Source organism: Mustela lutreola, chromosome 8 (assembly GCF_030435805.1).
Source record: "Mustela lutreola isolate mMusLut2 chromosome 8, mMusLut2.pri, whole genome shotgun sequence".
NCBI lineage: Eukaryota > Metazoa > Chordata > Mammalia > Carnivora > Mustelidae > Mustela > Mustela lutreola.
In genome coordinates this window covers 43,679,742-43,706,462 of record NC_081297.1, presented here as the reverse complement: position 1 = coordinate 43,706,462, position 26,721 = coordinate 43,679,742, and the positions used below count along the sequence as shown (strand labels likewise).

Sequence of the window (26,721 nt, the reverse complement as noted above, 5' to 3'; positions counted from 1 at the left end):
AAGCAATGATCTAGAAGTATTCATAGGGCCACAGATACATATTTTTTAAAAAAGTAAGAGAATGAGGTATAAAGCATTCATATAAATTAAAAATACGTACATATTTTTAAATTTAAAGAGGCTTAAAAATAAGCCTCTATATTTCTAAGTTATATGCACATTTAGTAACATCACACACAGAATGGATGTGTATTGAATGAGGAGTGGATATTGGATGTGGATGGAAAAATAATAAAATAAGACAACAATAGAACTAAGTGAATTGAGGATTATGAGTAATTTAGTTCTTTCTTCAAGTTGATAGGCGTTTGAAAGCATTAATTCTGACTGTGTAACTACCGTAAGGTGTGTTGGTTATGGTGTATGTACCACATTGATTCTCAGAGTTGTTTTGGCAGATCTCTCTGGCAGGGCAGATGTCCCCGTTTTTCCCCATCCCTTCCAACACTATGCATCTGTCAGCAAGGACTCTAAACTACGGATGTTCTGAAGGGTTATTCTTTTTGGTAACTGAGGGACTTAGATTTTAATGGTGACATGTTGATAGTGGACCTTGGCCCTAAATGGGGTAGGGTTTTGAAACTGATACTCCTGTGTAAATCCAGGACTTTCCTGGGAATAAGTGGACTAGAAAAAGTTCCTTCTACACTATTAGTTGACAATGTGAGAAACTAACTTACCTGGTCTTAGGGTCAGAAGAAAGGTGTCTTCTCATAAGCTTTGAGTTTGTATATGCACAGCTGCTGTTTTTTTTTTTTTTTTAATCTTTTGTTTATTTATTTGACACAGAGAGAGAGATCACAAGTAGGCAGAGAGAGAGGGGGAAGCAGGCTCCCCAGTGAGGAGAGAGCCCGATGCGGGGGTCGAACCAAGGACCCTGGGATCTGACCTGAGCCGAAGGCAGAGGCTTTAACCCACTGAGCCACCCAGGTGCCCTGCACAGCTGCTGTTAACACTGATTTTAGCCTAGTTCATACAGAATCCCATAGATGGGAGCTCTGCTTAAATGAATTTGCAATCCCAAATTACTTAATTACCTGTGGAATTTAATCTACCCCGAACCAGTATTAGAAGTAAGAACAAATAGAGTGATTAGACCCTTAGGAACATTGGGTAATAGAATGAGACCATAAATGAAATGATTAAAATAATGGATGGAGTAGTAAGCATAGGCACATTCTTTAGAATGGAGAAGATACAGCTTCTTGGGCTATTGTTTGAGGACTGTTGAGAGGAAAACCTGAGGCAATGTAATAAAGGTAGCACTAGCTCTAGTTGTTCAGTGTCTTTTAGTCTTGGCTTTGCCATTTACTTGTTATGTAAGTTTATACTTATTGTGCTTTAATGTCCCTATTTATGAGAAGAATAATAAAATTACCTTCTAGAGTATTTTAAGAGTAAAATGAATTAATGCATGTACTTTTAGGGCTCAGTAAATACGATCAATATCAAATATATGAAGGAAGGATTTAAAATATGAGCAAAGGAAAAAACACTACAAATAATACCAGGCAGGTTATTAAGGAACAAAAAAGTGTTGTAAACTTTTTTTTTTTTTTTAAGATTTTATTTATTTATTTGACAGAGAGAGATCAGAAGCAGGCAGAGAGGCAGGCAGAGAGAGGAGGAAGCAAGTTCCCCGCCGAACAGAGAGCTCAATCCCAGGACCCTGAGATCATGACCCAAGCTGAAGGCAGAGGCTTTAACCCACTGAGCTACCCAGGCACCCCAAAAAAGTGTTTTAGGTACGAAATACCTAATAACTAAAGTGAAAGAATAGTATAGCGGTTTAACTGCAGATGAGAGAATGCTATAGGAAAAGTTCGTGAATTGAAAGATACATCTGAGGAATTATATCCAAAAAGCAATAAGGCACATTAAGAGATAGGAATTAAAGAGAAGTGTGTTGAAATAGAAATCTAACATAATATGGGAGTTTCAAAAGGGGAGGCTAGAGGGAATGGGAGGCAATTTTAGAAGATGTAATTACTGTGAATATTTCTGATTACATGATAGGAATGGACCTTCAATTTAGGAGCAAATAATTCTTGAGCAGGAAGATATCCACAACTACCATAAATCACAGATAAACTGATTTTAAAAACCACCAGAGAGGAAACATAGTGTACCTACAAAGGATTAACAGGCCAGCAGCAGGTCTTCTAAGAGCAACAACAGGAGCAAGAGAGAATATTGTAGAGTGGAATCTTCAAATTTAGTGAAAAACTTTGGCAACACATAATTGAACCCAGTGAAACTATTATTCATCAGTGGAGGTAGAATAAAGACTTTTTATTTTTCAGACTAACACAAACTGATAGTTTACTACCTATGGATCACATATAAAGAACTGCTAAAAACAAAATTGTTCTACAAAAAAGGAGTGAGATTCAAGAGAGAATAGTAGAAAAGGGAGATTAATGTGACAGGAAAAGAAAATCAAATATCAATGTAAGAATTTGGCATAGTCCATATAACAACAATGCCATTAATATCAAAACTCAGTGGTGCCTGGGTGACTCAGTGGGTTAAAGCCTCTGCCTTCGGCTTAGGTCATGATCTCAGGGTCCTGGGATTGAGCCCTGCATGGGACTCTCTGCTCGGCAGAGAGCCTGCTTCCTCCTCTCTCTGCCTGCCTCTCTGCCTACTTGTGATCTCTCTCTGTCAAATAAATAAATAAAATCTTTAAAAAAAAATCAAAACTTGGGACGCCTGGGTGGCTCAGTTGGTTAAGCAGCTGCCTTCGGCTCAGGTCATGATCCCAGCGTCCTGGGATCGAGTCCCACATCGGGCTCCTTGCTCCGCAGGGAGCCTGCTTCTCCCTCTGACTCTGCCTTCCACTCTATCTGCCTGTGCTTGCTCTCACTCTCTCTCTCTCTCTTACAAATAAATAAATAAAATCTTTAAAAAAAAAAAAAAATCAAAACTTCAAAATAATTGATGTTATCCAATAAAAGAGAAGACTTTCGGAGGAAGATCATAAAAGGTTGAGCTTGTCATTTGCTTCTGGTTCTTGGTATAGAGTTGTTAAATGATACAGCAGGTGAAATTCTGCATCTAGATTGCTGTTGTCTTTTCTATCATAGAATTAAAAGGAGTAGGCTGTGTATTTAGTGTTGGAAAAATGAAAGTGAGGGCCCAAAATGTGTGAAAAGAGAAATTCTAAGAAAGCATTCAAGAGATCTCTTCAAAGTGTGATTCAAAGACCAGCGGCCTCCGTTCACTTAAGAACTTGAAACAACATCTTTTTATTTTTATTTTTATTTAAATTCTAATTCATTAATGTACATGCATTATTGGTTTCAGGAGTAGAATTCAGTAATTAATCACTTACATATAACACCCAGTGCTCATCACAATAAGTGCCCTCCTTATTATCCATCACCCAACTAGCCCATCCTCCACCCACATCCCTCCATCAACCTTCTATTTGTTCTCTTTTTCCTAAGTGCTATTTTAGGGTAGAATTGTTGGAGGGCCTTGAATTTGGAATGGTGATCGCTAAAAGTCAGCATCAAAACTAGGTCATCTAGGGCTAATTTTATATTATTCTTTGGCAGTATTTCTAGTTTTGGAAGATCAGGGATTTATGAGAGATACAGTAGACCTTTACCTCTTCAAGGCACTGGCAAGGCAGTGTAAGTAAGATGGAGAAATGTAAGCTAGTTAAGGTGATAATTAGGTTTCTTCATAACTGTAGGTTTTTTCATAACTATAAAATGACTTTTCCCCAAATATGGTGTTTAATAATATATGGTAACCTATGTAAAAGCTTCTGGTGATATTATGTATTCTCTAAACTTGACTCCTCCTCGTTAAATATTTTTATTAATGAATTGGATGGAAAAAATATGGGGGTTAATGTGTATGTTAGATAAGAAATTTAGCATTCTGAAAGATCTTTAAAGAGCAGAGTAATGTCTAAACCAAGCAGGATAAAAAATTTAATAGGATAACTGTAAAAATCTTTAGAGTTCTCTCCCTCCCTTTCTCCAAAAAAAGCTAGCCAGTAGAGGTGCCTGGGTGGTTCAGTTGGTTGAGGTATGATCTCAGGGTGGGATCAAGCTGAGAGGTGGGCTTCCTGCTCTGTAGGGAATCTGCTTGTCTCCTCCTTTCTCTGTCCCTCCCCCCACTACTGTGTATGTCATCTTCTCTTTCAAATAAATAGTTAAATAAATCTTAAAAAAAAAAAAAAAAAAAACAAACCCTAGCCAGGAAACAAAAGAATCCCAACCAAACCCATAAAATCTGACAAAAGCAAAACAGTCTACTTCAGTAATTCTTCAGTATCTGTGTAGTGACTGCCAGAATACACCCTCAAAAACAAAAAAACATATGCAATCTTCAGTTGTTTTGTAAGTGTCTAGAAGTAAGGGTGAAGTAATCAGCCATAACATACTGAATTCTGGGTATAATGATTTAAAGGGCATTGGTATATTTAAGCATGTTTAGACATAAAGAGTCTGAAACCATGGCATATTAAGGAATAGTTGAAGGGTAGCTTGGAAAAGAAATGCTTTTGGGAGTACATGATAGATGCAATGTATCTGAATGGCTGTTATGTGGAAGAACATCTAGCTTGAGGGGTTGAACTTGGGCCAGTCGATAAAATTACAGAAAAATGATTTTTTAAACTTCGAGATCAGAGATCGCTTTTATGCCTGGTAAAAGCAGAGCATGGGCAGCCTCTAGAGAAGAACTGTGTACCTGGGTTTTGCTAGAGGTTTTCAAATACTAGAGAAGCCTGTTTATTTATTTATTTATTTTACAGACAGAGATCACAAATAGGCAGAGAGGCAGGCAGAGAGAGAGAGAGAGAGGAGACAACAGGCTCCCTGCTGATCAGGGAGCCCGATCTGGGGCTCGATCCCAGGACCCTGGGATCATGACCTAAGCCGAAGGCAGAGGCTTTAAGCCACTGAGCCACCCAGACGCCCCTAGAGAAGCCTGTTTAAAGGAGATATAGAGGGCACCTGGGTGGCTCAGTGGGTTAAGCAGCTGCCTTCGGCTCGGGTCATGATCTCAGGGTCCTGGGATCGAGTCCCGCATCGGGCTCTCTGTTTGGCAGGGAGCCTGCTTCCCTCTCTTTCTCTCTCTGCCTGCCTCTCCGTCTACTTGTGATCTCTCTCTATCAAATAAATAAATAAAATCTTTAAAAAAAAAATAAAGGGGATATAGAGACCTGGGATTTAGATGAAAGATTGAATCAGGTGACCTTTAAAGGTCCTTCTAAGGAGGATATTGTCTCTTTCTGTGATTCAAAGGGTTCCACACAGAGAGGGGTATAAGGTTTAATAAGGAAGTGTTACATATGTGTTGGCTTAGAGGGGTCGGGGTTGAAGAACTATGATGGCTGTCTTTATCAGATTTGCAGAGATCAATATAACGTTTCTACTGTGACTACATAGCTGAATACAGTTTGTTATTGTATACATTGTACATTGTTATGTTGTCTTTAAAACAACTTGATTATTTTACAAAGATTATGAATTTTTAGGGTAAAGTGGGTGGAGACAATATTGACATTGGTTTTTAAGTCTCAATTTGTAGCCTCTTTTTTTTTTTTTTTTTTTTTGGTGTGCAAAGTACTGATAAACTGTACTGTGTACTGTAGAATAGCACATCTGTAACCCTGGCCTTTTTGATGTTTTTCTGAGCTCTTCAACTTTTTGTCAGGTAGGAAGCTTCAAACAGAGCTCAGTGCAGTTTGTCAAAATAGCCTTTTAAAAAGGTTTACTTGTGGATGTTGTCAATCCCATGGCCCAATGCTCTTCATTCAGCCTCTTTTCTAGATGAGAACAATGAGAAATATGGTGATAGGAAATTATACTTAGTGATCTTGGGCAAATCACTTAGTTTGGGCTTTGATTTCATCACCTTTAAAATGAGGAGTTTAGGGGCACCTGGGTAGCTCAGTTGTTAAGCATCTGCCTTTGGCTCAGGTCATGATCTCGGTGTCCTGGGATAGAACCCTACATTGGGCTCCCTGCTCAGCAAGGAGAAGCAGGTCTCTTGCTTCCCACTTCCCATGCTTCCTATGTCCCTTTCTTGCTGTGCCTCTCTTTCTGTCAAATAAAACCTTTTAAAAAAACAAAATTTGCTTAGATTATTAATTTTTTAAAATTTTATGAAATAATGCCAAATATAGGAAAAAAATGCAGAAAGTAATATAATAAATACCAAAAGATTTAACTTACATTTATGTTGGACCACATTAGGTGATATTTAAAGGTTCTTTAAAAGAAAAGGTTCTTTAAAAATCTTATTCTAAACTAAATATTCAGTGGAGAACTGGATTAGGAAGATTATTTTGTTAGAACCTCAAGATTTTTGTACTGTTGGGGTTGGGAGTAAAGATGAGGAAGTTGTTATTATGGAGGTGGTGATTAAAGCCTAGGATTGAATTGGTTCCTCCAGAGGAAGTTATATAAAGTAAGACGTGAAGAGGGGAAAATGATAGAGGATCCAGTGAAGAAAACTAATCCAGTGGGGTCAGAGAGTTAAAGAGGAGTGAAACATACTGGCAAAGCCAAGTTAGGAGTTAAAGGAAATAAGCCATTGTATCCATGCAATTCTTAGTGCTCATGTGTATTTAGATAGATGTATTTATTGATGTAAAATGAAAGAAGATTAAGATAACTTAAGATAAATAATAGTTTTGTGCTCAGAAGTGAGAGGCCAAAAGAGCAAGGTAGCCATTTTTCTGCTCATGTCCATTGGTAGAAAAATCTTATAGAGAAAAACCTTCTGTTTTTGTTGAAGTTGGCATAACCTGCTTGCCACAGACCTTGACTCTTGGCAAGGTAGGTGGATGCTGTTCTTCCGTGCATTTGAATTGAATAAACAAGGTCTTATTCCTCCTGCCAGGTATGGTATTAGGGTGATGACTGTGTGTCCTGCTAGTCTCTGAGGGGCTTTCCTGAATATGTTTTTTGTGGTTTGCAAAATATGGACCCCACGCAAAATTGTGCTATGAACTTAGCTCACTACTGACCAAAAAGATCAGTGTAGAATTCAGAGCAATTAATCTAGTAGTAGCAGAGTGGTTTTTGTGGTTATTTTTATCTTAGATCTCCAGATCAGCACATTTAAATTCTGTATTGTACAAAAAACCCCCCAAAAAAAGCAGACCAAGAAAGAGAGTATGGATTAAATAACTAGTAAAGGAAAGATCACTTAGTAATTAGAGTATGGACTTGAGTAATTTCTGTACCTAATATTTGTGATATGAGATTTTTTTATGTGAAAGACTGAATTCCCAGCTACTCTTACACTGAAGATGTAAGATGTAAGATGAAAACAAGAGTTTTCATTTTTGGCCTTTTTCACTCACCAATTCCTGTGGGTCTCATACCTGACATTCCCTCAAAATGGCATGCAGGTATTTATGACTGGTTAGCACTGGCACATTTACGGGTCACTTAACTGAGTGAGGGATCTAATGTAAACATGCAGCTAGGCCATCTAGGTTCTCTTGGTAAAGAAGCAGCAACAAGAGGTCTTACAGTTATTGTTCTATGGGACTTTAGTACTATCAGAATGAGAAACATTTGGAAATGCTCAGGGATGTATTCCTGCTCTATTCTGATTCCTTACCCACAGATGGAAAACATTTCATTTTTTGAAATTAATGCAGAGAAGAACTGAGAGACAAGGAAATTAGGCATTTAAGACTTACCTATAAGTTTAAATATCTGGGCTTTTTGTCTTTATAAAAATAATTTAATAATGCACTTTGGGACTATTGTGTGAAGTGTTTTTTGGTGAGTTAGTTTGGTTTTTGCTTGAGGTTATTGGGATATGTGGTAGATACGTTAGAAGTAAGATATACAGTATACAGAATACAAATTAGAATGTAGAAGTTAGGCACAAATGATTTAGCATAGGATTTTTTTATTTTTAAAATTTTTGACATGTATACTTTGCTAAGACTTTGACCTCTTTGTGCAGAAGAGTCAGTGGGTTCAGTAAGCACCCTCTTGAATAACCGTGACTGATGCCCTGTAATGGATTCAGCTAACAGGAACCAAATCTGATACTGTCAAATAGGATTAGTAGCTATGCAGGCCAGTTGAGCTGTGCCTGAATGCCAAATGGATAAGGGTCAGTTGGCTCTTTTGGCATCTTAAGTAGGCTGGTTGTTGATTTTCATATTCCACAAAAGTCCTTGTTCTATGGTGGCAGTCCTTTACTCCAAATTGAATCCGTATTCAGTTCTGACATTTGTCTTGTGGACCTTTTTGCTTCTTTGCATGGTAGAGTGTTTCTGATTTTATCTATCTTTATTTATTTATTTATTTAAAAGATTTTATTTATTTATTTGTCAGAGAGAGAGGAGCGAGAGTGAGCACAGGCAGACAGAGAGGTAGGCAGAGGCAGAGGGAGAAGCAGGCTCCCTGCCAAGCAAGGAGCCCGATGTGGGACTCGATCCCAGGCTGCTGGGATCATGTCCTGAGCTGAAGGCAGCTGCTTAACCAACTGAGCCACCCAGGTGTTCCTGTTTCTGATTTTAATAGGTTGGTGAAGAAAAACCAAGGAAATGTAAAGACTTTTGTCATCATGCACTTTAGATAGGGCTATTGGGGAACTCTGTGGAAATCACATCATTCATCTTTGTTTTGCACTAGATTTTAATTCTTGCTGTGAGATCTTTAGTGCTGAATTTAGGCACCCAAACTGGACATTTTTAGTGGTAACATCTCGTGGATTCACTGGGCTTGATTTATTGTAGTTCTCCTGCTTGTCAGCAAAACATTTATTATTACTTTATTACTTTTATCTTTTATTACTTTATCTTTTCTTTTTCCATGTCCCTGAGGAAAATTTTAAGTAGGCTGGCTATCTTGACATGCATTTCATAAGGTATTCAAGGAAAGAACACATTTAGACAGGTCTTTCTTATTAGTTGTAATTGTCAGCATATAGATACTTTACATGTTTTGTTATACCTAGATATTTAAATATTTTTGAGGGATTGTAAATGGTCATAAATTTAAAAAATTGAAGTTCAGTATTGGACCTTACTTAATTTTGTCAGTTTATAAAATATTTACATTTTTAAAGCAAGTGTAAATATTCATCTATTTTCTTTAATATTATTGCTATTAAGACCTGTTTTAGGCACATGAAATATAGATAAAAAAATAAAACAAACACCATGAAATGGTATCATGATGCAAAGTTTTAAATTATAACAGAGTTGGATTTACCACTATTTTTTCTTACGATACATCTTTTCTGTTTCTTTAAACATGAAACCTTACATGCCTCTGTGTCCTAAAAGTATTTTCCTGTATTTTCTTCCAGTACCACAGTTAAGATAATGAACATGCCCCCCATATATTTTCTTGCGCCTTTTTGTAATCCTTTTCTTTCGCTTTTCCCTGATATTCTTCACTACTTTCCCCTTTTCCCTCTTCCCAGGCAACCCTTGATTTATTACTATTCTTTTCTATTACTGTAATTAGTGTATATTTTCTAGAATTTCATATATATATGAAATCATATTTACTTTTTTTTGTCTAGCTCTTAGTGGAGTAGTATATAATTAGTTGCTGAGATTGTAGGATCTGGAGACAGTCCAGTTAATCTTAAATTCCTACTCTATTGCTTATTTTTATCTGTCTTTCCTAAGTGTCAGTTTCCCAGGTTGCCATGGGAAAGTGCAATTGTCCACAGGGAGGATGCAAGTGAAGAAGGTACAGTGCTTGAAGACAGAATTGGGAGGATTTTTAATATACTGTATATAGCGTTGGCAAGCTATATATACATGACCATATGCAGAAAGGTTCAGAAATCTAAGGATAGAATGAAGAAAACCATTTAATTTAGAAGTAAAGATTTATAAAATAAGTATGGCTAAAATAGAAAGGAGATGATAAGACACTGTGTTGGAAAGGATTGCTCAGACTGGGAGAAAAGACAAACCAGAATAGGGATGAATGATGAAAAAGAGATGATAGATGAGAGGTAATGCTATGCACGAAGAGTAGTTTTAGTAGGTATAGAAGAAAAAAAATGGTGGTTTCAGAAATAAGAATTTAAATGTTTGGAAATTTTTAGGTGGGCCTTTCCAGAATATAACAAGGTTACCATATATCATTTATTAGAATAGAGGAAAGTCAGAAGTGGAAAGTATTTATTGAGGGAGCATGGTAGAACTTGTGGTGAAGAATTATAAATGGAACTTACAAAGATTATTTCCCCAGTATCTGGTTTGGTGGGACGAGTGGTATTGAAATGGTTGATAGAAGTGTAGTTTAGCAGAATGAAACTTGGTTTATTTACATGTTTTCCCTTTCCAGCATAGTCCAAGATAATCTGTAAGTACATAATGATTTAACTATACAGTCTCAAATGAGACTAATCTTGTAGGACAATTTTGCATAGTACTTAGCAGTGAGTACTACCATACACACGGTATGGGTTCTTAGACATCTTACAGCTTAGATGTAATATTAGATTTTCCCTGAGAGTTTTGGTGTGCTCTAAATATGAGTCATTACCCATGTTACCGGTTTTTTCTTTGTGGGTTGGTTAATCTACAGACAGCCAGGAAAAATAATATAGGACAAGTTCAAGATTAAGGATGTTTTATAGAAATATACTTGTATCTTAGATTTGCACCTTCAGTGTAACAGCCACCAGCCATATGTGACTGTGGAGCACTTGAAATATAGTAATCCAAATTGAGATATGATATAAATATAAAAATTAGAATATGCATTGGACTTTTAGGACTTAGTATGAAACAAAGAATATAAAATAAAATAGTTGATTATTTTTAATATGGATTATGGGTTTGAAATGATAATATTTTAGATAGATTAAATAAGTTGTATTATTAAAATTGTATCTGTTTCTTTCTTATTTTGTAATAGGGCTCCTAGAAAGTTTAAAATTTCATATGTGGCTTATATATGACTCACATTATATTTCTATTGAAAAACACTGTCTTAAGATGAAAGAAATCCACCTCTCTGTTTTGTTATAATTGTATAACTCTTTGCTGAATTGTAAATCATTAGTGGAAAAGCAAAAAAAAAAAAAAAAAAAAAAAAAAAGCACCCCCGAAAACAGAAACCCAAATAAATTTGATGTATGAGTATGCTTAATGAAATTTGCTTCGAATGGATTTAAAAATAAGTACTGTCATTAGACTTACTTGATTTCATTAGATTTCTAATTATTTAAACATTCTATTTAGTCAAAGCTGTTATTAAACTTGGGGGAGAGAGTTTACTGATGCCAGACTTTAGCTAACTAGTCTCTGGGCCTGAAAGTGGACCTTTGCTTTCCTTTGTGTGATTTCATAGTGCATTATGGGATTGTTGGTCTCAAAAGCATCATATTCTACCTCTAGTTTCTATTATGTGATACAGCGAGTGTCATGCTTGATGATGTTTATGGTTTTCTTTCTAATTTTAGATTTTCTAAATCAGTGTAGCATCACTGGGAACTTGTTAGAAAAACTAATTCCTAAGCCCCAAACCCACTGAATCAGAACTCAGGTGGCTGGGCCTGGGAATCTGTTTAAAGCCTCCAGTAGAAGTGGCAAAACTCAATTTCTTTATGACAGTTCTCAGTTTTGTCTCTTGATTCAGATCTATTTATCCTGGTATCATGGTATATTTAACTAATGTAAATTTTATTTTTATTACAAAAGTGCTCATAGGTTTTAGGATTTAATTTCTAAATAGCTATATTTATATTTAGAGTAGCATTTTATCATTCTAATGAAAGTTTACTATATAAATATCATTTGGGCAACTATACACAAGTATTTGGAAGAATTACGTTCCTTTCTTTTCATTTAATCAATTGTAAAAAATGTCACATTCTTAGGTGGATGCTCTCCGATTGCGTTTGGAAGAGAAGGAAACTATGTTGAATAAGAAGACAAAACAAATTCAGGATATGGCTGAGGAGAAGGGGACACAAGCTGGAGAGATACATGACCTCAAGGACATGCTGGATGTGAAAGAGAGGAAGGTTAATGTTCTTCAGAAGAAGGTAAAGTGTGGTGTTTTTTGGAATAGTTTGAGAAGAATATGTATTAACTCTTCTTTAAATATTTGGTAGAATTCCCCTGTGAAGCCATCTGGTCCTGGACTTTTTTTGTCTGTTGGGAGATTTTTGATTACTGGTTCAGTTTCTTTGCTGGTAGTTGGTCTGCTCAAATTTCCTGTTTCTTCCTGTTTTAGTTTTGATCATTTAAAATCCTGAAATTTATTCATTTCTTCTAGGTTGTCCAATTTGTTGGCATGTAGTTTTCAGTAATATTCCTGTATAATTGTTTGTATTTTTGTGATGTTGTATTTCTCCTCTCTCATTTGTGATTTTATTTATTTGGGTCCTTTCTCTTTTCTTTTTGATGTGTCTGGGTAGGGGTTTATCAATTTTATTAATTTTTTCAAAGAATCAGCTCTTCCTAGTTTCACTGACCTGTTCTTTTTTTTTTTTTTTTAAAGTTTCTATATATTTTTTTAAAGTTTCTATTTCTGCTCTAATCTTTATTATTTCCTGCCTTTTGCTGGCCATAGGCTTTGTTTATTGGTCTTTTTCTAGTTCCTTTAGGTGTAAGTTTAGGTTGTTTATTTGAAGTTTCTTTTGCTTCTTGAGATAGGCCTGTATTGCGATAAACTTTATTCTTAGAACTGTTTTTGCTGCATCTCAGAGGTTTTGGATCATTGTGTTTTCATTTTCATTTGTTTCCATGTGCTTTTTTTTTTTTTTTTTTTTAATTTATTTATTTGGCAGAGAGAGATCACAAGTAGGCAGAGAGGCAGGCAGAGAGAGAGGAGGAAGCAGGCTCCCCGCTGAGCAGAAAGCCCGATGCGGGGCTCGATCCCAGGACCCTGGGATCATGACCTGAGCTGAAGGCAGAGGCTTTAACCCACTGAGCCACCCAGGCGCCCCTCTTCTTTGATTTCTTAGTTGACTCATTCATTATTTAGTAGCATGTTGTTTGACCTCCATGTCTTTGTGATCTTTCCAGACTTTCTTGAGGTCGACTTCTTGTTTCATAGTGTTGTGGTTAGAAAAGGTGCATAGTATAACTTCAGTCATTTTGTATTTATTGAGGCCTGTTTTGTGACCTAGTACATGTTCTGTTCTGGAGAATGTTCCATGTGCACTTGAAAAGAATGTTTGTTCTGCTGTCTTAGGATGGAATGTTCTGAATAGATCTGATAAGTCCAGCTGGTCCAGTGTGTTATTCAATGCCATGCCTCCTTATTGATTTTCTGCTAAGATGAGCTGTCTGTTCATGTAAGTGGGGCATTAAAATTCCCTATTATTTTGTTACTATCAATTATTTCCTTTATGTTTGTTACTAATTGTTCTTTATATTTGTGTGCTTGCATGTTGGGTACATAAATTCTTACAGTTGTTATATCTTGTTGAATTGTCCCCTTTATTATTATATAGTATGCTTGTCTCTCTTTATCAGTCCTTGAAATCTAGCTTGTCTGATAAAGTATTGGTATTCAGCTTCCTTTTGACACCCATTTGTGTGGTAATTGTTTCTCCATCTCCCCTTCACTTTCAATCTGGATGTGTCTTTAGGCCTAAAAAGATCTCAGGGCGCCTGGATGGCTCAGTTGTTGAGCGTCTGCTTTTGGCTCAGGTCATGATCCCAAGGTCTTGGAATCGAGCCCCGAATCAGGCTCCCTGCCCTTTCCCCACTTCCCTTGCTTGTGTTCTCTCTCTTGCTATCTTTCTGTGAAATAAATAAATAAAATCTTTAAAAAACTAAAATAGGGGTACCTGGGTGGCTCAGTGGGTTAAGCCTCTGCCTTCGGCTCAGGTCATGATCTCAGGGTCCTGGGATTGAGCCCCACATTGGGCTCCCTGCTCAGCAGGGAACCTGCTTCACCCTCTCTCTCTGCCTGCTTCTGCCTATCTGTGATCTCTCTCTGTCAAATAAATAAATTTTTTAAAAAATCTAAAAAAAAGATATAAAAAAAATAAAATGAGTCTTTTTGGGTGTTGTTTTTTTAATCCCTTCTGAACTCTCTTTTGATTGGAACATATAATCTATTTACATTCAGAGCAGTTATTGATAGGTGTGTAATTATTACTTGTTTTGTGGTTGTTCCTGGAGATTTCCTCTGATCCTGTCTTGTCTTTTTCATGTTTTGCTGATTTGCTATAGTGCTGTATTTGGATTTCTTTCTCTTTATTTTTCGCAAGTTTATTAGTGGCTTTTGATATGGTTACCATTGGTTTGTATATAACCTCTTCTGTGAATATCAGTATATATATGTGTGTGTGTGTAGACTTAAAAGATTTATTTATTTATTTTAGAGAGAGATTGTGAGCATGAGGGGTAGGGGCAGAGGGTGAGGGAGAGGGAGAATCTCAAGCAGACTCCCTGCTGAGCATGGAGCCTGATGCAGGGCTCCATCTCATGACCCTGAGATCACAACCTGAGCTGAAATAAGAGTTGGACACACAACCAACTGAGCCACAGAGGCACTCCCAAATAATCAGTCTGTATTAAGTTGATTGTCATTCAAGTTTGAACTCATTTTTTCTTCTTCTCCTCCCCATGTTTTAGGTATATGTAATTATATTTATATCCTTTTTATGTGAGTTCCTTGATGGATTTTTAGGGAAGTATTCATTTGTACTGGTTTTGTTTTTCCTACCTTTATTACTGTCATTTTTGGTTTCTCCTTTCCACTCAGAGAGTCCCCTTTAATACTTCTTGCAGGACTGGTTTAGTGGTCATGAAATCCTTTAGTTTTTGTTTGTCTGGGAAACTCTCTCTCTCCTTCTATTCTGAATAATAGCCTTGTTGGATAGAGTATTCTTGGCTGCAGATTTTTCCCATTTAGCACTTTGAATAGATCATGTCACTGTCTTCTGACTTGCTCAGTTTCTGTTGAGAACTCTCCAACTAGCCTATGGGGTTTTCCCTTGTAAGTTGTGACTCCTTTTGTCTTGCTGCCTTAAGACATTTTTTTTTTAATCACTGTACTTTACAAATGTAATTACAGTATGTCTTGGTGTTAGCCTGCTGTTAATGATTTTGAGGGGAGTTCTTTTTGCCTCCTGGAGCTGGGTGTTTTTGTCCTTTCCCAGATGAAGGAGGTGTTCAGCTATCCATCTATCCTTCCTTCCTTCCTTCCTTCCTCTCTTTCTTTTTAAGATTTTAATTTATTTGTTTGACGAGAGATAGAGAGAGAGAGCGAGAGTGCGCGCTAACAATCGGGGAGCAGCAGGCAGAGGAAGAGGGAAAAACAAGCTTCCCACTGAACAAGGAGCCTGATATGGGGCTTGATCCCAGGACCCTGAGATCATGACCTGGGCCAAATGCAGACTTTAAACTGACTGAGTCATCCAGATGACCCTCAGCTATTATTTCTTGAAGTAAATATTCTGGCCCCTTTTCTCTCTTCTTCTTTTGGGACTTCTATACTATGAATGTTATTATGTTTGGTGGAGTCACTGAGTTCCCTAAATCTGTTCTTGTGTGGCATAATTCTTTTCTCTTGTTTGTTCAGCTTCATTGCTTATCATTACTTTGTCTTCTAGGTCATTAATTTGTTTCTCTGCTTCTTCCAGCCTGCTGGTCATTGCATCAAGCATGGTTCTAATTTCATTTATTACACTCTTTATCTCTTTTGATTCTTTTAAAATTCTTTTATCTCTGTGGTAAGGGTCTTACTGATGTCTTCTTTTCTCAAGGCCAGTGAGTATCCTTATGATTGGTGCTTTAAATTCTTCATCAGGTGTGTTCTTTATGTCTGTTTCACAAAGATCTCTGGCCATGGACTTATCTTATTCTTTCATTTGGGATAAATTCCTCTGTCTTCACATTTTATCTATGTCTCTGCCTTCTTCTGAGTGTTAGAAAAGACAGTTATATATCTTCCTGAAAGTAATGGCTTTACAAAGAAGAGGTCATGTATTTCCCAGGAAGAGACCTGTCAAGGACTGTTTCCTATGTGTGCTACAGGTGCTCTGCTTTTGTGTTCTGGCTGCTCTGTCCTTCAGGCCAGTCATTTATAGGGGCTTTCCTTGCCTGCTGTGGTCAGTGTTTGGTCCCTGGCCTGAATGTGACAAGTTTTTGCTAGGTGTGCTCTGGTCTGCTTGTGAAATGAGACTTGTCACCATCTCCACCATAACTGAGGCCCTGCAAAACTTTATGGTCTGGAGACATGGTATGGATGGGGGTTAATCCTGGTCTTCTGGGACAGGGTCCTGCTGCACTGGGACTGAGGCAGGTGTGACTGAGAAGGGCAGTTCCACTAGAGCCCAGTGGGGTAGGGCTTAATATAAGTTAAGCAGCCAGTGTGGGTGCTATGCTGTTTCCCACAGTTAGCTCTGTATGTATGCTGAGGGGCAAGGGAAGGAAATGGTGTTGGCAAGCTCCATTGTTCCCAGAGATGTGTCTCTGTGAATGCTATCTCTCAGGGAAGTGCTCTGGGAAGTGTGATCTCCCCACTCTGTACCCCAGATGCTCTTCAGATCGTTGTTTCTACACTGTCTGCTCTCAGGTTTTTTGCCTGCCATCTCTCCAGGAGTAGTTCAGTGCCCTCCAGACTCTATTCCAGCCAAGCCTGCTGACCTTTAAAACTCCAGGCTTTAAAACTCCACTGCTTGGAAGAACTCATGAAATATACCTCCTCTCTTTTTACAAGTCAGTGACTTTGGAGAAATACTCTCCTTGTGCTTTCCCTTGTGCTCCTTTCTTTCTCTCTCACCTTTCTCTGACCACACCTTCCTCCCTCTGCAAAGATCTTTGTCTCCCCCAAACCATGTCTTCATACTGCCTGCCTTCTCCCATGTGGCCTCTTCTCTCCCTTTAGTTGTAGAGTTTGTTCTGTCAGTCATCAGGTTGATTTCTGGGGTATGTAGGATGATTTGATAGTTATCTAGTTGTGTTTGTGGGACAAAGCGAGACTAGGGTCCTCCTACTCTGCTGCCATCTTCCTGCTTCATACCCCAAGGTTTAAATTTTTATTTAATTATTGGTTGCTCTAGAATTCCTTTGAAAATATTTCAAGAAAAATCATAGGTGCTATGTTTCCTAAGTTCCTGCTTATTAATTATGTGTTAATATATTCTTTTTATATTTTACAATTATTTCAAAGATATGAAGAATATAGAGAATAATAAAATAAATAATGGTAATTATTCAGCTTAAGAAGTAAAATTTTAGGGGCGCCTGGGTGGCTTAGTCAGTTAAGTGTCTGCCTTCTTCTCACATCATGATCACAGGGTCCTAGGATTGAGCCCCGTGTCGAGTTCCCTGCTTGGTGGAGAGCCTGCTTCGTCCTCTCCTGCTGCCTGCCACTCTGCCTACTTGTGTTCTCTATTTCTCTGTCAAACAAACACATACATACATACATTATTGGAAAAAAAAAAAAAGGAAAATTTCAAATATAGTTGATGTTCCTTGGCATATCTTCACTTGATTAGGTACTATTGTCCTCTATTTGCCCCAGAGTTGAACATTTAATTTTGATGTTTATGCATGCCCCCATATATTAGATCAGGATACATGGTTTTATACTTTTATAACCTATGTATCTATTAATGAAACATATATAATATGAGGAAGTATACCTTACAAATAAATATGATAAGTATTTATCTGAATGTAATCAGGGGAATGTAAAATAAGACCAGATTAAGAAACAACTTTTTACCTATCCTTTTACGCTATGTTGTCAAAAATTAGAGGTCTGTGACAGTATCAAATGTTCATAAATACGGCAACTGGATTTCCTGAACAGTGCTGTTGGATTTTTAAATTGATACAATTGCTTTGGAAAATAGTTATGAAATTAAACATAAGTATACCCTCCCTGATACAGACACCTTAGATGAACTCCAGGGTATGTGTAGGAATGTTCATAGTAGCCTTGTTTGGCTGTAGAAAAACAAAGCAAAACAGAACCGAGGAAACATTATACAAAAGTTCATTAAGAGAAGAGTGTGTAGGTAAATTTGATATACTCACTCAATAGAACCTGTTATTTTAAGGGAAATTAATGTTTCTGATTAAAAATTCAGCAAAGTAATTTCTTCTAGGTGAAGGGAGATAAGGAGGAATATATAAGGAATATATAATATATAAGGAATATATAAGTTAATGAGTTTGTGTATATTTATTATACTTCACAACATATATATATATTAAATAGTATTTAATATAATTTAAAATAACTGGAGGCAGATTAAGTTTTGTTAAATTTGCATGGTACATTGGTGTTTATTATTATATCTTTTATATATTTTCCTCTGTTTGAATATTAATTTAAAAATTGCTTAGAATAAAAGCCTCCATATATATGCATATTAGTATTTTCTTTGAAAAAGAACTTTTCATATATTTCAGTTTAAATTTGTTCCTAATTTTATAGTTATAAAATTTTATAGTTATAAAATTAGAATCACTTTTCCCTAGAAGTTCATTTATACATTTTGAAACAATGTCTGATACAGATGTAGGGTCTTACTTGATAACGTTTAACTGCCTGATTAAGATTCTTCATTTAAATTCTCTGTTAAAAGGGTTTATTTAGCTTATGGTCAAGTATGTCCAATTATAATGAACTGATGACTTAGACAGTTTGACCCACTTTCCTAGAACCAGAATTTAGCTATTTATAGTATTTGCTGATTGAGATGAACTTGGGGCTGTATTGAACAAGTATAATCCTCCTCCAGCAGGATGACTTTTTAGATATTGGGAACTTGCTGTTTGACAGCCCTCAAATCTTACTTTTCTAGATGGTATATTTCTGTTCCTCCCAGTGTTCTCATTTGCCCTGGTTAATTTTTCTGATTGCAGAAAATTCCAACTGTACTTTAACAGTTGGAACTTTGGATCTAATTGCAAGAGAGATTAGAACATTATTGATATTCTTGGTCCTAACTGGTATGATATTGGGCAACTCACTGAAACTGGCTAACCTCCAGTTTTTGTTTTTGTTTTTTTTTTAACTATAAACAGTATAATAGTTATGTCAGGAGGTTTTTGTTAAATGATGTCATGTGTAGGAAAATACCTTGGAACCTGTAGAGTGTTGCATACTGTGGATATAAGGTATATATATATAAATTTTATTATTATTTTTTAAAGATTTTTGTTTATTTGAGAGAGAGAGCACGTGCACATGAGTTGAGGGAGAGGCAGAGAGAGTGGGACAAGCAGACTCCTTGCTGATCAGGGAGCCCTCTGCCGGTTTCGTTCCTGGAATCCTGACATCATGACCTGAGCTGAAGGCACGCTTAATCGACTGCGCCTCCTAGGCGCTCCTTGATATTGTTTATTCTTACTAAATTTTACTTTGCTTGATTCAGCCAATTAATCTTTGAGGATCTTTAACTTTATGCCTTCTACCCATTTATTCTTTATACTTTCATATAAGTGATAAAAAGTTGAATAGACCAGAAAAGGCAATCTTTCAGATTGATAATTTATTGAAATAGTTCTCAAAGCTCTTTTTGTTGTCTGTAGAATTTTTTTTCTTATAGGCTCAGTTTGTTTTCAGTTTAGCCTTTTTAAAAATTCTTATTTCTCAGTGTTCTTCATTTAGACCATTACAAACCTGTCTTAAAAATCTGAGTCAGTTGTAGAGATCACTGTGTAATTCTTTCTTACAGCAATGCCTGGATTATGAGCCAGTGATATACTCAGCTGTTTTTGGCTTTTTCAGAACAACTACCCACACATTTTCCTAGCTTTCTAAGCAATGTATATATTTATATACACTGGAGTGTTGTTTGGTCTTTCTCCTTTTTCTCCCTTACTGAGTACATTTCTAGTTGCATAGTCAGACTGTGTTTTGTGGCTTCCCCATCTTCCTAAACTGCATTTTTTCATTCATTCAGTACCTTCTGCTATATAGTAGGCACTGTGCTAAGTACAAAGACAAATGAGATGTGGTTTCTGCTCTCAAAGTCTTAGATTTCTGGGAGTTAAGAAGTGATGATATACATGGTGTACAGTGAGGTACAAAGCAAGAACTTTTCGATTTGAACGTGTGTGAAAGGAGCTAAGTCTTGAAATTGAATGAACTTTTGCCGGGTAGATGGGGAAGGATTGAGACATCCCAAGCCAAGAGAGCACTGTGAATGAAAACTTGGAATTCCTTTCCCCAGTGTCATGCCTTGGAATTCTGCCTTTGCTTTTTAAACATTTTGTAATAGGAATTCTTAAAAGTTTCTGGTAGAGCTCTGTCTGTGAATGCCTTTTCTTTCTTATTATTAACTCTCTTATTACTTAGTCTCTGGGAAGGTTATTCCCAGTCGTTGTATAATGTGGAAGTTTTCAGTGAATATGCTCATCTTTATTTTCCTTTCAGTGAGTATACTCATCTTTATTAAATTTATTTAGGAAACTAATAAAGAGAATTCAGCTTTTCTTTTCTCTGGCCCTGAAGATTTTCTTTCAAAAACTGAAAATTTATCTGCAGTGGGGTATTAAGATAACCTTTCAGTTAGAACTTAAGGTATTCCTGGGGAGATGGCTTAATTCTGCACACACTTAACCAACTTTGTTTCTTGATTCAGACTTAAGCCATAAGGAAGAAGGATAGGTTAACTCTATTTTCATCCTTTTCTTATTTTTCTGACATCAGAGTTCTATAATCATTTTTTCCACAAACATTTATTATTATATGTTTAAGTAATATTTAAGGAGGAATACCAGGAAACATATTACTTTGGGTATATTGGATATGCATTTTTTAAAAATTATTGTTTTTTGAGAATAGTAGCAGCCGTGATAATTGCTGGATTTTAAGTCACATACTCTGCACTGTTTATGGCTCTCTTTTGGCCACTGCTGCCCACCCACAATCTCCTCAGTAGTCTCTAGGCAGGGTATGTATTTGTATGCACTGGGATAACCCTGTGCTCAGAAAACAAAATGGGACCAGAGCAGATGGCCAAGCATGCTGTACAATGCGATTAGCATTGGGCTCCTCCTTCCCAGGGTTCTCCCCTATGGTTTTAAGTAGTTTCGTGTTACAGTAAATTTCTTATCTTTATAATAAATCACTGACCTGGAAAATGTAATTGAGCATTTGAATCTTAGCTTCATTCAAAAATCTGTGTTAAAATTGTACAGCTTCTTGCTTGATTGATTATAAATGATAATGTAGCTTGGAGTTTAATTTGCTGATGCAGATGTTACCATCAGTCTCTTCTATGCTTCTGTAACTTATGTTGATTTTGCCTTGCTTACTTCTCCAGTTTCCTAGGTTTGGGTATTTAGAGTTTAGATTTAACAGTAGCAGAAAGCTGATTGATATAAGAATTAGAAGGTTGCAGTTGGTTTGTTAGTTTGGTCCCAGATTGGTTCTTAAAAGTCTCTTCTGGTATTTTGTTTTTGGTAGGAAGGCAGAAAGAGTACGTTTTTTATATATCCTATTTGTTTTCTGTGAGTCTTGGTTTAGATAGTGTTATTTTCTTCACTTTTTCCATATCATAAGATGGAAAGGAAACTATGTTTTATCACTAAAAAAAAAGTACTTAGTAATTTTACTCAGAAAATTAATATAAAATTGTTATATTTTATTTTTAATAAGGATTAATTGCATTGTTTTCTCAGTTATTTTTAAGTCACAACCCAGCTATTAATGAAGTTAAAAAGAAGAGCAAATCAGTCTCTAATCAAATATTAAGTTGGAAGTTTAGTATATTTAGGCATTAGAATTTTCTATTTTCATTCTTTTACTTATTTTTTAATATAATACAGTTTAATTAAACTTTTTTGTTTCTGGAGAATATGTACAGCTAAATTCTTAAAATGTTTTGTCAAAAGCCAGAATGTGTAGTAGATAAAGTCTGATTGATGATGGTATTTTTATTGGGAATATACTCCGTATAGATTTACTTTGCTTCATATAATCTTTCCTATCTCGTTCCCGCCACCCCCTCCTTTTCAAATAAACCTCAAGGAGATTAATAGCTGAATTTGGACAGTCTGATTTAAGTTCTAGTTTGTCAATAGGTAACTTTTTAAATGATGTTTGTTTTATACTATTGACATTTTGTAATGAGTGATGAGTTATTCCCTAAGAAAAGTTGACCTTTTTATAAATTGCCTTAATTATGATAGATTCCTGCTCACCATCCTTTATACTTCCAGAACATATCTCTCCAAAAAACAAAAGCAATAAAACAAACACAACACCCCTTGTCTCTACATCTGATAATCTAGAAACCAGAAACTTCAGTTATGTGTGATTAAAGCAACAATAGCAATAGCACTGCTTTCTAGTAAATGGAGAAAAACCTACTGCTACATAATGAACTATTTCTAAAGCTTAGTAGCTTAAACAACCATTTTTGAATGCTCACTTATTTGTGAGTCATGAATTCAGGAAAGGCTCTCTTGGGTAGTTTGTCCCTGATTTGTTTGATGACAGCTGGGGGTGTCAGCAGTTGTATGATCCACTGCCAGGCTGTGGATCACTTTTCACTTGCATACATTCATCTAGGTATTCCTTGGCCTCTGGCTACATGGCTGCATGGTGTGTTTTGCCTCAGGGCTTCTGCATATGTCCTGGGTATCCCACAGCATGATGAGAGTCGTCACACTTCTTATGTGGCACCTAACTCCACAGTCATAAATGTTAGAAGCAGAAGGTGCCTGACAAGTTAAGATTTATGCTATGAATGGGTTTAGAAGTGACAGAGGACTCCTTTTGCTATATTCTGTTTGTTATAGTTACAGGATTTATCTTGATTCAGGGGGTTCAGGAAACAGACTTCACTTCTTAATGGAGCTGTGGCAAACCACATTGCAGAGGAGCCTGTAAGTTGGGAGGTATTATGGTGGACATATTTGGAAAAAAACACCTACTCCAGTTCAATAAAAATACTGAATAAAGGAATAAGATTATGAATCTTTATTCAGTCATTCACTGTTCATCCACAGTCATCCACAGTTCCCAAAAGAAGTCACCTGAAATCAGAAGGAATTCTGAACAGTCTGTGATTGTTTTACCCAATTCAGGAATTATCACAGGGTATAAAAATATAAAAAAAGAGTACAAAGGAATAAAAGGGAAAGAAAGGATACAAAGGAGAGACTAACAGAAGGTGAATTAATGCTCTTTTATTTTAGAGATTCACCTTAGGTGAAGCACAACTGTCTAGATGAAAACTTTTTGTATTAGTGCTCTCAGATGGAAGAGACTGCCATCTACAAGATAATTGGACTGAGTATGTGCATAGATTCAAAATAATTTGAAAGTCTTTAAAGAAGAGAGAAACTTGGCTAAGTTTTTTTTTTTGTGTGTGTGTGTGTGTTATTTGGGAAATAAAACAGGATAAATCTTAGGCTTAAGATTTTTTTTTAATTTTTAATTTTTTATAAACATATATTTTTATCCCCAGGGGTACAGATAGGCTTAAGATTTTTAAGCTAGCACTAGAGGTTAAATTTTTATTTTTCCTAATTGAGCTATTATTCACCTATCATTGAATTTACCATTTCAAGCTGTAGAACTCATTGTTTTGTGTATACTTACAAGTTTGTACGACCCTCACCACTATTCAATTCCAGAACATTTTCAAGAAGAATCCCATACCTGTTAGCACTCACAACTCCTTGTCCTCTGGCAGCCTCTCATCTACTTTTTATCTCTGTGAATTTGCTTTTTCTGACATTTCGTATAAATATAATTGTATAATATGCAGTATTTTGGATCTGGCTGTTTTTTTTTTTTTTAATTCTTTAAAAATTTCTTTTCAGCGTAACAGAATTCATTGTTTATGCACCACACCCAGTGTTCCATGCAATACGTGCCCTCCATAATACCTACCACCTGGCTTCCCCAACCTCCCACTCCCGCCCCTTCAAAACCCTCAGATTGTTTTTCAGAGTCCATAGTCTCTCATGGTTCATCTCCCTTTCCAATTTCCCTCAAGTCCCTTCTCCTCTCCATCTCCCCATGTCCTCCATGTTATTTGTTATGCTCCACAAATAAGTGAAACCATATGATAATTGACTCTCTCTGTTTGACTTATTTCACTCAGCATAGTCTCTTCCAGTCCTGTCCATGGTGCTACAAAAGTTGGGTATTCATCCTTTCTGATGGAGGCATAATACTCCATAGTGTATATGGACCACATCTTCCTTATCCATTCGTCCGTTGAAGGGTATCTTGGTTCTTTCCACGGTTTGGCGATGATGGCCATTGCTGCTATAAACATTGGGGTACAGATGGCCCTTCTTTTCACTCCATCAGTATCTTTGGGGTAAATACCCAGTAGTGCAATTGCAGGGTCATAGGGAAGCTCTATTTTTAATTTCTTAAGGAATTTCCACACTGTTCTCCAAAGAGGCTGCACCAACTTGCATTCCCACCAACAGTGTAAGAGGGTTCCCCTTTCTCCACATCCTCTCCAACACACATTGTTTCCTGTCTTGCTGATTTTGGCCGTTCTAACTGGTGTAAGGTGGTATCTCAATGTGGTTTTAATTTGAATCTCCCTGATGGCTAGTGATGATGAACATTTTTTCATGTGTCTGATAGCCATTTGTATGTCTTCATTGGAGAAGTGTCTGTTCATGTCTTCTGCCCATTTTTTGACATGATTATCTGTTTTGTGTATGTTGAGTTTGAGAAGTTCTTTATAGGTCCTGGATATCAACCTTTTGTCTGTACTGTCATTTGGAAATATCTTCTCCTTCCATGGGTTGCCTCTTTGTTTTGTTGACTGTTTCCTTTGCTGTGCAGAAGCTTTTTATCATGGTGAAGTCCCAAAAGTTCATTTTCACTTTTGTTTCCTTTGCCTTTGGAGACATATCTTGAAAGAAGTTGCTGTGGCTGATATTGACGAGGTTACTGCTTATATTCTCCTCTAGGATTCTGATGGATTCCTGTCTCACGTTGAGGTCTTTTATCCATTTCGAGTTTACCTTTGTGTATGGTGTAAGAGAATGGTCACTTTTCATTCTTCTACATATAGCTGTCCAATTTTCCCAGCACTGTTTATTGAAGAGACAGTCTTTTTTCCACTGTATATTTTTTCCTGCTTTGTCAATTATTTGACCATAGAGTTGAGGGTCCATATCTGGGCTCTCTACTCTCTTCCACTGGTCTGTGTGTCTGTTTTTATTGTCTGGCTGTTTTTTAAACAATGTTTTCAAGGTTAACTCATGTTGTAATTCTTCACTCAAGTATCAGTACTTCTTTCCTTTTTATGTCTGAATAATATTCCATTAGGATGAATATTTCATGTATACATTCATCAGTTTATGGACGTTTGGATTGTTTATAGTTTCTGCCTATTATAAATAATGATTTATGAACATTGATGTATAAGTTTTTGTATGAACTTGTATGTTTTCATTTCTCTTATATATATATCTGAGAATGGAATTGATGTTAATGTCACGGTTTTTTGAGGAACTGCCAAACTGTTTCTAAAGCAGCTCTATGACATTCCTATCAACATGTGTTATTTTTCTTTTTAAAATAATCATTCTTATGGGTATTGCATTGGTATCTTTTGTGGTTTCATTTGCATTTCCATAATGACTGATAATGTTGAACACCTTTTCATGTACTTGGCCATTTGTATATCTTCTTTGGAGAAATGCCTGTTGATGTTTTTTTGGTTTATTTTTCAGTTATTTGTCTTTTTATGATTGAGTTCTGTAAAGTCTTTATATATTGGAGACTCCACCCATATCAGATAAGGGATTTGTAGATATTTCTCCTAGTCTGTGGGTTATCTTTTCATTTACTTGATAGCATACTCTGGTGCACAGCATTTTATTTATTTATTTATTTTTAGATTTTATTTATTTATTGACAGAGATCACAAGTAGGCAGAGAGGCAGGCAAAGAGAGAGGTGGGGGAAGCAGCCCCTAATGCGGCACTCCATCCCAGGACCCTGAGATCATGACCTGAGCAGAATGCAGAGGCTTTAACCCACTGAGCCCCCCAGGCGCCCCTGCATGAGAGTTTTAAATTTTGATTAGGGCCAGTTTATCTTTTTTTCCTTTGTTGCTTTTACTTTTGGTGTCATGTCAAATAAACACATTGCCTAATTGAAGGCCACAAAGATTTCCTCCCACATTTTCTTCCATGAGTTTTGTAGTTTTAGGTGTTTGTATTTAGGTCTTTGATCCATTCTAAGTTAATTTTTGGTGTAAGGTAGGGGTCAACTTCATTATTTTGTATGTGGGTATCCAGTTGTCCCAATACCATTTGTTGAAAAGACAAATCTTTCCTCATCGAATAGTCTTAGGACTCTTGCTAAAACTCAGCTGCTTATGGACATGTGTGCTCATTTCTGAACTCTTAATTCTAGTCCTTTGAAATATATGCCTCTCCATGTGTTGTACTACCCTGTCTTTTTTTTTTTTTTTTTTAAGATTTTATTTACTTATTTGACAGACAGAGATCACAAGTAGGCAGAGAGGCAGACAGAGAGATGGGGAAGTTGGCTCCCTGCTGAGCAGAAAGCCTGATGTGGGGCTCGATCCCAGGACCCTGGGTTCATGATCTGAACTGAAGGCAGAGGCTTTAACCCACTGAGCCATGCAGGCACCCCCGAACTACCCTGTCTTGATCACTGTAGAATTTTGTTGGTTTGGATATTGGGAAATTATCTATCTTTTTTCGTTTTCAAGGTTTTTTTGTGGGGGTAGGATGGATCTCTTATAATTCCATATGAATTTTGAGATCAGTGTGTCCATTTCTGTAAAAAAGGCATTTAGAATTCTGGTAGGGATT

At 36.5% G+C, this 26,721-nt stretch overlaps 1 protein-coding gene across 14 annotated transcripts in view; it reads left to right on the top strand.

Moving 5' to 3' along the window:
• ERC1 (ELKS/RAB6-interacting/CAST family member 1) overlaps positions 1-26,721 on the top strand; it is a 558,216-nt gene that overhangs the window by 136,063 nt on the left and 395,432 nt on the right. For all 14 annotated transcript variants that reach the window (XR_009356580.1, XM_059184416.1, XM_059184418.1 and 11 more), the window contains one exon: positions 11,845-12,012. Coding sequence is in view for 13 of the 14 variants with exons in the window: in XM_059184416.1 (XP_059040399.1) it covers positions 11,845-12,012 (168 nt within the window). In the remaining variant the exon portion in view is untranslated. The remainder of the gene's footprint in view (positions 1-11,844; positions 12,013-26,721) is intronic.